General features: G+C 33.5%; 2 protein-coding genes across 3 annotated transcripts; one reads left to right on the top strand and one right to left on the bottom strand.

Annotated features, from left to right (window-relative positions):
- The first annotated feature begins 1,798 nt into the window (after positions 1-1,798).
- On the top strand, positions 1,799-7,079 carry LOC113064447 (torsin-1A-like). 2 transcript variants are annotated; one of them, XM_026235304.1, is made up of 5 exons: positions 1,799-2,113; positions 4,401-4,666; positions 4,797-4,972; positions 5,892-6,019; positions 6,144-6,388. In XM_026235304.1, the coding sequence occupies exons 1-5, from the start codon at positions 1,918-1,920 to the stop codon at positions 6,386-6,388; spliced, it is 1,011 nt and encodes a 336-aa protein (XP_026091089.1). In that variant the 5' UTR covers positions 1,799-1,917. The 2 variants fall into 2 exon arrangements, with proteins under 2 accessions (XP_026091089.1, XP_026091088.1); XM_026235303.1 differs by lacking the exon at positions 1,799-2,113 and adding an exon at positions 3,216-3,532 and having other exon boundaries at positions 6,144-7,079.
- A 708-nt stretch (positions 7,080-7,787) lies between these two features.
- Positions 7,788-12,283, bottom strand: LOC113064448 (ribosome biogenesis protein NSA2 homolog). The gene is made up of 6 exons (XM_026235305.1): positions 12,100-12,283; positions 10,854-11,041; positions 10,612-10,762; positions 9,917-10,096; positions 8,119-8,311; positions 7,788-8,024 (listed from the first exon to the last, which is right to left on the bottom strand). Exons 1-6 carry the CDS (start codon positions 12,100-12,102, stop codon positions 7,957-7,959), a joined length of 783 nt encoding a protein of 260 aa, XP_026091090.1. The 5' UTR covers positions 12,103-12,283; the 3' UTR covers positions 7,788-7,956.
- Between the last annotated feature and the right edge of the window lie 261 nt (positions 12,284-12,544).

The raw sequence follows: 12,544 nt of genomic DNA, 5'->3' as shown, positions 1-12,544 counted from the left end.
TGTTTGTTTTACATACTGTATAGACAAAGAATTAATGTTTCTTGATATTTATCCCATCCACAGTTTACACTATAACATAATATATTTCCTGTTTTTATTTGTATTTATTTATTTATTTATTTATTTATTTATTTATTTATTTATTTATTTATTTATTTATTTGCTCATCTCAAAGCAGTCTTCAAACTTTAAAACGAGATTCAAAATTCAGAAAGATCATGTGAACCAAAAGCACTGAATGAAGAATGGTATCAAAACGTCCTGCAAGAGTGACTTCATCCAGTGATCCAGGAGCAATCTGGTAATGATTCGTGCATTTTCCAGCATGATGGAGCACCAAGTCACAAAGCAAGAGTGATAAAGAAGTGGCTTGAAGATTTTGGATCTGTGGCCAGGCAACTCCCCAGATCTCGATCCCATAGAGAACCTGTGGTCAGTCTTCAAAATGCGAGTGGACAAAGTTTGAACAACTCTGAGAACTAATAAGGCAAGAGTCAAATAAGTCAGATTTTGGCCTAGAATCTAGTAACCAGCATGCCAGAGCGAATTGCAGAGGTTATGAAAAACAAGGGTCAACACTTTAAATATTGTCTTGCATCATTTATATATATCTTTTTTTTCTTCTTCTTCTTTTTTTTTTTTTTTTTGCAAATAAAAGCCTTTAAAACTAAAGATATGCTTATCATTGTTTTGCAGTATACAATGTGGTACAGAAACATGTAGAAAAATAATCTACATATACTGAAGCAGGAAACATTGCAAAACATAAAATTCATGTCAAGGCCAAAACATTTAAACTGTGATTACATCTTGTCTACTTCCTGTGACTCAGTGCTATAGCGTTAGCGGTGCAAAAGGTCATGGATTCGATTCCCAGGGAGCACACATACTGGTAAAAAATATATAGAATGCACAGTAAGTCCCTTTGAATAAAAGCGTTGGTTAAATGCATAAATGTAATAAATGTCTATTAATCAATCTGGTTTCCATAACGGACATAGTACTTCAGCTGTTTTAAATGATATTGTACAGTGGAGTCCTTAGATAATAAACAACACTGTGCATGTCTTTTTATTGACCTATCAAAGGCCTTCGATACCATGGACCACAACATATAGATAGGAGGACTATCTGATATTGCCATGATTTTAATACTGATAATGCAAGGTTACATTTTTATGCAGATGACGCTATCGTGTACTGTTCAGCTTCTTCTAAGCAACAATCTAGCTTCCTTACAATCTGTATTTGATCTTGTCCAAAATAGGTTCTGTGCTTTGAAGTTGGTTTTAAATGTTGAAAAAAATAAACGCATGTTATTTTGCAGAATCGAACTACATATGCAGAATCGATGGAGAACTCAGTCAATTCTAGAGTGACAGGTTCGCATATTATCACTCCAGGTATATTCAGTTATAAATATTATTTTTTTTATTATTAGCTATTATTGTTTTATCTAAAAAAACACACACACACACACAAATGGCTAAATTAAGCTAAAGTAAGTATTATCACCCCACTGCGATTTCCAAATGGATGACTTTTTTGTTACAGCATTTGTTCTCAATAAGGCTTTTCTTTAGTGAGATCTCTCAATCCTCAAATATTTAACGCTATAATACTCAATTAATAAAAACTCAAGATCTTACATTAAGCAAACTAATAAAAATTCAAACAAAGCGGTCACAAGTTCAACTGATGAGAGAGAGAATTAACTAGAACAATTATAGCAATACAATTAAATCACAATAACCTTTCATCTCTATAGATCCGCGTGACGTCACTGGCGCGGAACTCGTCGCAGCTCGTGTTTGATTCCGAACGGACGCTTTTGATTCGGTTTACGGAAGTTGCGGTTCATTATTTAGTAATTCACCGGATTCGAATCGGGTTCCGTGCTCGGTGTCAGAGTGCAGAATGCGGCTGACATGTCTGCTGTTCGCTGGCTGTGTTCTGTGCAGTGTCTCGGTCACGGCGGCGATAGAGCCGATCAGTACCAGCATCGCGGTCGGGATGGCAGCGGCTCTCACCGGATTCCTGGCCCGCTATCAGAACGTGTTCTACTACTTCCAGGAGTGCTGCAGACCGGAGTGGATCAAATACAACCAAACAGGTTCGCGAGAGCTTTATTTGTGGTTTCTGAACGCAAGTACGAATGTGTTTATGGTATCCACATATTCCATCAGGAAGAATTATATCCCACACATTTATCTTTATTAAAATGGATAAATTATTCCATGTTGATGCCTGTATTTTAAATGACATACAAATAGGCAGACAAGACATGCATAATTTATTAATTTTATACAGCCACTTGTATTGATAGCCTATTTACTTTACTGATGGTGTGTATAATGCACCTGACACGTATATGATAATAGCTACATATGATGCATCTTCATCTGACCCTCTAACTTTCTATTCTATTTTGATTTTACTTTATATGTTAAACTTATTTTATTTAAAAAAACAATAGCTTTCTATTTCTATTTATCTATCTATATATATCTCTATCTATCTATCTATAATATATCTATCTATCTATATATATACATATATATATATATATATATATATATATATATATATATATATATATATATATATATATATATATTATGCTTCTGTTGTCCTCATTTGTAAATCGATCAGAATAAAAACGTCTGCTAAATGACGTTGTTGTAAACGTAAATGCATTGGACCTCATATTTATTGCATTGATGCTATGCACATATAAGCATGTATTATTGCACTAAATAGCACAGGTAGTACGTCTGCAAGATGTCTGTTAAAGATCACTTAATCTATTAAGCATCAAACAGCTGATAGATGTCTTTAAGATGTCAGTTTTACATCATAAACATCTTAAAGAAAACTTTTAAATGTCTTTGTGACATCTGATAGGAAACGTCCTATGGACATATTGCAGATGAACAAACACACAAAAAAATACAGATGTTAAATCGAAATCTCCGTGATGTGAGTGTGCTTTCAGGGTTGTGATGCTGCTTATTGACTTGTATTTGTTCGCAAGTATCTTAATAATTGCATTAATAATTTATATTATGATAAAATAATTCAGCCAGATATCATATCTCATCTCATAATATGTAAACGCATTGGCAAGTACTTAATATTCACAGTTTTGACCTAGTAATGACCAAATTGCAAAATAAAAAAAACGTGCGCCGTTGAACAGAACGCTGCGCGCATGCGTCGTGCGCAAACGACGTCACTTTTCCCAAGTAGGAAAGGTTGGTGCTGTTAGATGGATCCCCGTGTTGTCGTTGATTTTCCTTTCTTTTTCCAATGAAAAATATAGATGCTCGTTTTTGTAAAATGAAATATCGGTCGCCTCGTGCATGGACCACCGTGCTGCTCTGCGTCCTGATCTCAGTGCGGCTGGTGGAGGCCATAGAGCCCGTGTGCAGCTCGCTGCTGCTGGGGACCGGAGTCGCAGCGCGGGGCAGGAAGCTCTATCACTATTTATACGAAACCTGTAATGAGAGCTGGCTCAACTTTAATGCGATAGGTCAATTTTTGAAATTTTTTTTTTTGTGTGAATTATCTCAGGCAAAAGAGCGCACAATGCACATCTCTTATTTGTTTCTTTCGTTCGTTATAATTCTGTTTATTTTTTGGGATGGCTTTTTTAATGCAAATAATATATTATATATATATATATATATATATATATATATATATATTTTTTTTTATTTATTATTATTATTATTTATTTTTTAAATAATATTTGTAAAAACATTGCAGCCTAAGTTATTATGTGAATTGAATCAACATGCATCTAAAAACACAGCTATATGTGTGATATTTATTTTTCCTCGGTGAACCAGCGTTATTTGTGCATAATTGATATGATATTATAGTTTTTATTTATGTTTTGAATATGTTTTAATTTTATTTATTTTTGTTAAAGTTTTTGTAATTTTGTCGTTGGTCTTAGTTTATTTTTTCCTTTTAAATACACCTATATAGTTTTTATTCATTTCATTTTAGTTTTTTTATTTTAGTTATCAAGTTAAAGTACATGTAAATTAGAAATAAGGCCTTTATTATTATTTATTATTTAATTGAATGTTATTTTATTAAGTAATTTAGTTCTTATTTTATTGTATTGATAAAAGGGGTTTATTTACATTTAAATTTTCATAACATTTTTATTAAACTGTACTGAATATTGATTCTGCATTTTATGCAGAATGCGTCATTATTATTATTATTATTACATTACTACACAATATTTCAAATAACTAGTTTAACTATAACAACCCTGTTGTAAACAATTAAACATAATTAGTTGTCCAGTGCATAATTAATTAATTAAAGTGCAGATGTTATGTATAAATCACATGATTGCTGTAAATCTGTCCTCTGGTCCACAGGACTGAAGAATGACCTCAACACGAAGCTGTACGGGCAGCATGTCGCTGCTGAGGTCATCATCAAAGCCGTCACGGGCTTCATGAACAACAAAACCCCAAAGAAACCGCTGGTTCTGTCCCTCCACGGCTGGACGGGGACCGGGAAGAACTTCGTGAGCCAACTCATAGCAGAAAATATTTACGAGAAAGGGATGACGAGCAACTTCGTTCATCTGTTTACAGCGACGGCACACTTTCCCCATGAGGCTCACATCGACTCGTACAAGGTAATGAGTTTATACACAGAAATGACATCATATATTTCACCCGAACCAACACAAAGCATCCAGTGCGGTGATTGAATCGAATGTTTTATAGTCATATTTGTAAAAAAAAGCTTGTTTTGTGTGTGTTTAGACCCAGTTACAGGAGTGGATACGAGGGAATGTTTCCATCTGCCCGCGTTCAATGTTCATCTTCGATGAAATGGATAAAATGCATCCCGGGCTGATCGACAGTATTAAACCTTACCTGGACTTCTATGACAACCTGAACGGAGTGTCGTACAGACAGGCCATCTTCATCTTCCTCAGGTCCGTGTCATTGTACGTCTCCAAATCTGTAGTTAACGCAAATGGTCACTAGTCATCAGTGTTAATTGTGCTTGATTGCTGCAATCAACCAAGTTTCAGAAAGTGATATGAAAGGTTTTGATTTTGTTCATGTTTTTTGAGGAAAGACAAACATACATAGTGTTGAAAGCCAAATTATTAAATGTCATTCATTGAGTAGTTCACTATTTTGTAAATGGGGATCAAAATTAATATTTTCACCTGAGATTCTGAGCGAAATTAAAATAATAAATAAAAATTACTTTAGAAAGATGCCATTTTTACAAAGAGATCGATAAAATCTGTTGACTTTAGCAGTCTTTGTTGCATTAAATGCCGGTGGTGACAGTTCAGAAATAGAAAATTAGCTGTTTTTCCTAATTTGTGTGCTTGTAACTCAATAAGTATTAAAGATCTCGTAATATCCTTTTAGATTTGGATTCTAAACAAACATTTCTATCAGTATTTACATTTTTAAGTACATGTATCGTTCATTTACAGAGATATTGGGCCTTCAATGTGGCTCCAAGAGCAAATTGTGAAATTGTACACTGAGCGAAAACCAAATGTGGGTCACTTTGCTTTCAGACGATAGTTCATTCTTTCAAAGAGGAATGACTGAAGAACAAATAATGTCTTGTTTCCCTGTCAAAACAATTGCATGATAGCCAAAAATTGTATTTTTCTGATGTTTGCATTCCTGTAAAGGAAGAATTATTAAAAATATCTCAATATCCTTTTAGATTCTGCTTTCTAAGAAATCGTACATTTTAAGGCTCTATATAATTCAATCCCAGAGATATAGGGAAGTCAATGCAATAATTGAAAACCGAATATGGCATATATATATATATATACAGATCTGAACATCTTCTGTAGCTTACGTGCTTTTGTTTTTCAGCAATGCCGGGGGTGAGAACATCGTCCAGGTGGCTCTGGATTTCTGGAGGGATGCTAGAGAACGAGAGGAGATCCAGCTGAAGGATCTAGAGACGGCACTTTCACTGTCAGTCTTCAACAACAAAAACAGTACGTCTGGTTTCTCTTTGCTATTATATGGAGTTGTGGATCAGTGCATTTAAAGTCATTTTGTTCCTCCAGTCTGACCGTAGTTTGCTTACGGTTCCATTGTAATGAAGATCTCTTTCCGCAGGTGGTTTCTGGCACACTAGTTTAATCGATAAGAACCTGGTGGATTTCTTCGTGCCGTTCCTTCCTCTGGAGTACAAGCACATCATTCAGTGCGGTTTGGCTGAGATGGTCTCCAAGGGTCACGTCCCAGATAAAGAAGTGGTTGAAAGCATGGCCCGCGACCTGAACTACTTCCCTAAAGAGGAGCGTGTGTTCTCCATGCAGGGCTGCAAGGTTATTCCCAGCAGACTGGACTTCTATATTTGATCGGGAGCGGAAGAAACAAAGACTCAAAGACAGCAAACCTGTGATCTACTGTGTGCTTTATTCCACAGAACTGCAATCGAAGGAATTGCAGATTTGCTCCTGAGACTGAATGACATGCTGGGAGGTTTTTCACTCAATCACAGTTTTAAACAATAATGGAGACTGTTTTATTCATGTCTGATCAGCTGCTGGAGTCCTTGTTCTCAAGGGCGTTTCTGTTGATGGGGTTATTAAATGACTTTGCACATTGTGGAGCTCCTAAAAAAATGTATGTTGGCGATTTTATAAAGATCTGTATTAATGATAGTGATGGGAAAAGCTAATTTGCCTTTATCTTGAAATATCAGATACATTTCTACCTTTTTTTTTTTTTTTTTTTTTTTTAAATGTCAGGGTAAATTGCGAATGAAGAACTTGAATCTAATTTTGACCAATGAAAGTTTTTCCAATGCATCACTGTCAGGATGTTGTCGATATGTGCCTCCGGTTCTGATCGAAGCTTTTGTTGAGTAAGTCAAAAAGAGTTCAGAATACAGCCGATGAACATTTATTCATTATTTTGTATTATCTAATGATCTTGTTCAAACATGTTTTCAGATTTGAGACCTTCATGAAACTATGATTTTGAGATGCGCCAAGATAAAATACTTGAAGGATGATGATTTTGATAAAGCTTTATAATCTAAACAGACTTGATTTGTGTTGAGAATTTTATTATTGTACTCAAATTCATTTACATATTCTAGAAATTAAAGGAGTATAAAAATGTCTAGAATAATAAAAAAAAATATCTTACAATAATTTTTTTCTTGCACTTGCAAGTTTATATCTTTTTTGGTTTTTATATCTCACAATATATATATATATATATATATATATATATATATATTTTGCAATTTTGTTTTAATATCTCACAATTCTCACAAAGACAATTGCGAGTTTATCCAATGGTAAAACAGGATTTTTGGTACGAAATACTAGGCAATTAAATATTCTTGAGCAGGGCAAAGCTAAAAATGCATATTATTTGCAAAAAAAAAAAAATAATAATAATTGAAAATCATAATTTTAAAACATCCCAATATTTCTAGGTTTATTAAGAATAAATCAGCTTATGAACTCGGCCAATAATTGAATATGCCTAATTTTAACATCTTAACCATTTCAATAATAAATTCAGAATTTGTTGAATTTATAGACTTTTCTTTTAGTGCCATTATTTATCACATAAAGGTTTAATAGTACACAATGTAACTTCGTCTGTGAATGATTACTTTTTATGGCATCTGAATGATTAAATGGCGGGTGTGAAGACTCTCAGGATACCATGTAAATACTGCCGTGACACCATCAATGTATCGCAGTACAAATGCAAAGAGAAACCATTTTTGACAACATCTTTAAGAAGAAGAAAAAAACAGCACTTTATTTCTGATCCAGAAGTGATGACGCAACTCCATCAACTGTCTTCAAATCATCTTTTCTTATGAGTTCCCAGATGATTTCTGATGTGATTAACAGTATTGCACTCGGAGGCACAGTTCCATATCCAACGTTTCAGGTTTCCATTATACGAGCAAAACGGCGTTAATGCAACCATCGTTTTCGGGGTTATTCGTCACCTGGGCGTATTTACCTGAAACACAAGATTATATCTCAGTCTTTCATTCTGCAAAACATGTTTTTGAGCACTGTACTGACAATAAGAGAGGAGCCAATCAGACACTCACCCCAGATGACCTTCCCGCCCTGCGTGACCAATCCAAGCTCACTGACGTTGACCTCGATGACTGTTCCCTTGGTGATGACCCCTAGAGTGGTGTAGAGGGAGGAGGACGGGTTCTTCTTCACACCCAGGATGGGCAAACAGAAGGTGGCCTTCAGCTCAGGATGAGTGACGTGTGCCTTCTTAAACCTCAGACCCTGTAGACATTAAAAACATGTGCCGGTATTCGGTTATGCGATATATCTTGGTAATGAATATGCGCGATGTTGTTATTGTGGGCACTTCTAAATACCGTGAATAATTATATATTATAAATTATTCAGAATTTGGAATGCATTTTAAGAATACTATTCCCATCAACTGGTAAAACTACACAACAGCGCTGTATGCTGCTTGAAAGAACACGTGAGAGACTGAAAGCACCTTCACTCTCTGACAGCAGATGGCGCTAAACTGCAGAGAATGCAGCCATTACTCTGGAAACCCCATAAATAAAGCAGCTGCTCTACTTTCTAAAACATATTTAAAAAGCCATTAAGATTTGCTGTGTTGTTCATCACAGCGCCAAATAATTTAATATTTAGACTTATTAGGCTGAGAAAAAGTTTGAAAGTTTTTTTACGTTTAATCTGGACTACAACATACCCTAGATATCGTTTGAAAGTGTTTTGATTCTTTATTGTTCGTTCACACTTTACATTACGGCTTCATTAGTTAACATAAACTGCCAATGAAAAATTCTTCTAAACATTCATTAATCTTAGGTTTTCCAATATTTCATAACACGTTAAAATTGAAAGTTGCAACTGTGTTATTTAATGAGCTAACATGAACTAAGTGTATTTGAACTAAGAGTAACTATTGCTCACTGTAAATGTTAATGCACTTACTAAGCTTAACTAATGAGGTCTTATTGTGATAAAGTGATACCTATTGGTCTTTATAGTTGTTTTGCACCTTAATCTGTGTAAAAACTCTTAACTTTATATATTTTTCTGTATTGCTTTATTGCATATTTATTTTTGTTATAAGGAAAAAAGTTATTAAACATGTTATACTGTTTCATGACCACTAACTAAAACTAAATTTAAATATCCTGATAATAACGTATACCGTGATAAAAGCATGAACAATTAATCGCAACATGAAAATTTGATACTTGCATATCCCTACATTCAAATCACAGCTCTTTTTATATTTACACTAAAATATAGTAACTATTTTAAAATAAATGTATATATTTTGTTAAAAATGTTATATTTTTTAAAAAGAAATACAATGTATCTTTATATTTTGTTAAAATATGTATTTATTTACAATTAATTTCAATGATTACTAATGCATTATTAAAAGTTGTATCTGTTTTTATTATTTGATGGGCCAACAACTGTATTTTTATTAATGAAGATTAATAAATACTGTAACAAATGTATTGCTCACTGTTAGTTAATTTTCATCCATTAACTAAAGTTAACTAATGGGATCTTATGGTGAATTTTAAACAAATATTTACATATTTGTAGTGTGAAATAATGCTGGATAATGCATTCTATATTCACTATTTTTTTATTTTTTTTATTTTTTTTATAGTGACTTGACAAATGTATACCAGAACCACACTGAAAAAAAGATACATTTAAACAAATAAAAAATAAATTAAAAGAAAATAATTTTTTTTTTTATTCCTTAAAATAAGCATTATTATTTTTTAATTTTTTTAAGTACAATAATATAAATGAACTGAAGTGACAGCTCACTCAAGGTATTATTTTGATCTTGAGGGTGCATGTGTGATATTTTACCATAGGTCTGATGAAGCGCTCATATTTGGGCGGTTTGCGTGTGAATCCGTCTCCTACGAAACAGACTTTGGTCACCATCCTCTTCCAGGCCTTTTTCTGTCTCTTTCCTGTGCGGATGACCTTCAGAACCTCGGTTTCGCCCTGGGCTCGGACCTTCGGGAGAGGAACCTCCCACTTTCCCTAAAGAGAGGCACAAAAATCAAAAGGCGATTGGTGAATGCAAACAGACTGACTTCTGTAATGTGTCACACTATTAAACGAGACGTTATAATTAATGAGGAAAAGACAAAATGGAAAGACGGGACTTGTCAGATTTTATATTTAAACACCAAAACAAAAATTAATTTTTCGCTCCAAATGTGTTTGTTTTTTCTTTCTCGGTTACAATAGATCCAGCATTTACTCTACTGATAATAAAGATTTGTTAATGTTAATGAAAGAAATGTCTTGTGCTCTCCAAGGCTGCATTTATTTAATTAAAGATACTGTAATAATGTAAAATATTATTACAATCTAAAATAACAATTTCATATTTTAATATATGGTAAAATGTCATTTATTTATGTATTTTCAGCATCATTACTCCAGTCTTCATTGTCACATGATCTTCAGAAATCAGAATAATATACTGATTCAAGCAAGATTGAATAGTTTTCCTGTAAGAGCAGAAAGCTGAGGTCTGATAGGATACTTACAGCTTTCTCTTTCCTCTTCTGTTTGATCATGTTGGAGAGAACCTTGGCGCGTGATTGGCCCTCTCTGTCCAGCAGGTAAGCTGGCACCGCCCCTTCTGGGGTCTTGTCATCGTCCTTCTGTTTGCTCTTCCTCTGCTCGTGCATCTTAATGCTGAACACAAATAATAATAATGCAACAGTGCATTGAGATCATTTCTGCCTAGATTCTGACCAAAGTGAAGTGGACTGCAAGTAAAACTCACGTCTTCTTCATTTGGATCTTCTCGGCGTGTCTCTGTTTGTGGTAGAGTTTGGCTTTGAGGCCGATCATCTTTTTGGCTTTGTGTGATCTTTCGTGCGCTTCTCGGCTCTCCTTCTTCCTCTTCCTCTCGTGGTGGTCCAGACGGTAGCCATGCCGCTTGCGGTGTAACTCGATGTGCTCGTTCTGCGGCTGTATACACACACACACACACACACACACACAGAGTTGTTTGTAAACTCCAAGTTCAACTTCATCTCAACATTTAGTGATAATTCTAAAATTACACTTAATTGTATTACTGATAATTCATTGTTTTCCCAAATTGAATCATAACTGAACGTATGTCATGGGAAATATGACTTTATGCATCACAAATCAAAGTGAAAACTAATAGCCATATATAAAAGTATAAAGATAGCATGCGAATATGGCTCACTGGGTTTGTAATAACAAAATCAGAAGATGAACAAATATATTATAAAAGATGCCTTTACGGTTATGACTCTTTTATAATTAATATGACTCAGTTTTTAATAATAATTGCATTATTTAACTAAGGTAAGGTATAGTATATACCAGTAATAAATAAAGTATTAGCTGCTATAGTTTACTAAAAAGAAATGTGTTATATAGAAATATATAGAAACATATTTTATTTCAGCTGTAAAGGCAACCTTTTCTCATTTTCATTTAGTTCAACCAAATGTACTAAAATAAATAAACATAAAAATAAAAAAAAATAAAACTTTTTTTAAAGATAAAAATGTCAAAAACACACAATAAATGTACTTAAATGAAACCAGAAAATATAAAAATGTACATTAAATATTTTATAAAATTATACACATTATATATACACGTGTACTTATTTATTATATTTTATTGTATATTATAAATGAAGATAAATTACATATATATTGTATATACGGTTACTATTTATTATATACAATATATATTTATATAAAATATATAGAATGAAAAAATTTTGATATTTACATATGCATGCGTGTATGTGTATGCATTTATTTTATTCTATTTATTTATGGAAAGGCAAAATAAAAAATAAAATAAAAAATTCTCAATAACAAACACCATATATTGTTCTGTAGTGTGTACAGTATGCAGTTGCATATAAAATATATGAATAAAAAAATATTTCAATATTTCACACGTTACTAAACAGACACTGAGGCACATGTCAGTCAAAGTCTTTCTTTCCCACGACTCTGGCAGCAGCTTCTTCTTACCATGCTGTATTCTGTGGTGTTGAGCCGTTTATAGAGCTGTCACGCGTCGTTTAATCCGCTGTTGGTTCTTCAGATCTGATATTTTGATGCTTTTATTTGAGGCTCGAGCTCGTGATGTTCTTCACTCGGAGCCTGTTCTGTAGAGGAAGCGCGTCTGTCAAATGCGTCCGTCACAATTGTTCTCTCGAGGACCGTTTTAGGTGTAACACACATAGAAAAATAAACTCTCAAATAAATATGTTATCGTTATAGATTTGTAATTATGAAAATTAACTTCATTACCAGGCTGTTTTGTGTCACATTTATGGTCTAAAACGGTTAAAATCTATGTTCATGCCAGTTTAATATCACGTGTTTATATTTCTATTTGTAGGGCGAAAAGAGAATAAACTGGAGGATATGGAAAGAACAAAGTTAAAATGTTCTACAACTGTTATGTAAATTA

The sequence above is a fragment of the Carassius auratus genome, chromosome 46 (genome assembly GCF_003368295.1).
Source record: "Carassius auratus strain Wakin chromosome 46, ASM336829v1, whole genome shotgun sequence".
NCBI classification, from domain to species: Eukaryota; Metazoa; Chordata; class Actinopteri; order Cypriniformes; family Cyprinidae; genus Carassius; species Carassius auratus.
Note: the sequence above shows the minus strand (reverse complement) of the source record. Positions and strands in the feature narration are given on the sequence as shown.

Excerpts from the sequence above, each read along its gene's own strand:
- LOC113064448 (XM_026235305.1), bottom strand. Across the intron at positions 10,097-10,611 it reads AGAAGAGGAAAGAGAAAGCT|GGAAAGTGGGAGGTTCCTCT; the intron begins GTAAGTATCCTA and ends GCCTCTCTTTAG. Across the intron at positions 8,025-8,118 it reads GGGCGGGAAGGTCATCTGGG|GTAAATACGCCCAGGTGACG; the intron begins GTGAGTGTCTGA and ends CTTGTGTTTCAG.
- LOC113064447 (XM_026235303.1), top strand. The coding sequence starts at position 3,310 with ATGAAAAATATAGATGCTCGTTTTTGTAAAATGAAATATCGGTCGCCT. Across the intron at positions 3,533-4,400 it reads GCTCAACTTTAATGCGATAG|GACTGAAGAATGACCTCAAC; the intron begins GTCAATTTTTGA and ends TCTGGTCCACAG. Across the intron at positions 4,667-4,796 it reads CTCACATCGACTCGTACAAG|ACCCAGTTACAGGAGTGGAT; the intron begins GTAATGAGTTTA and ends GTGTGTGTTTAG.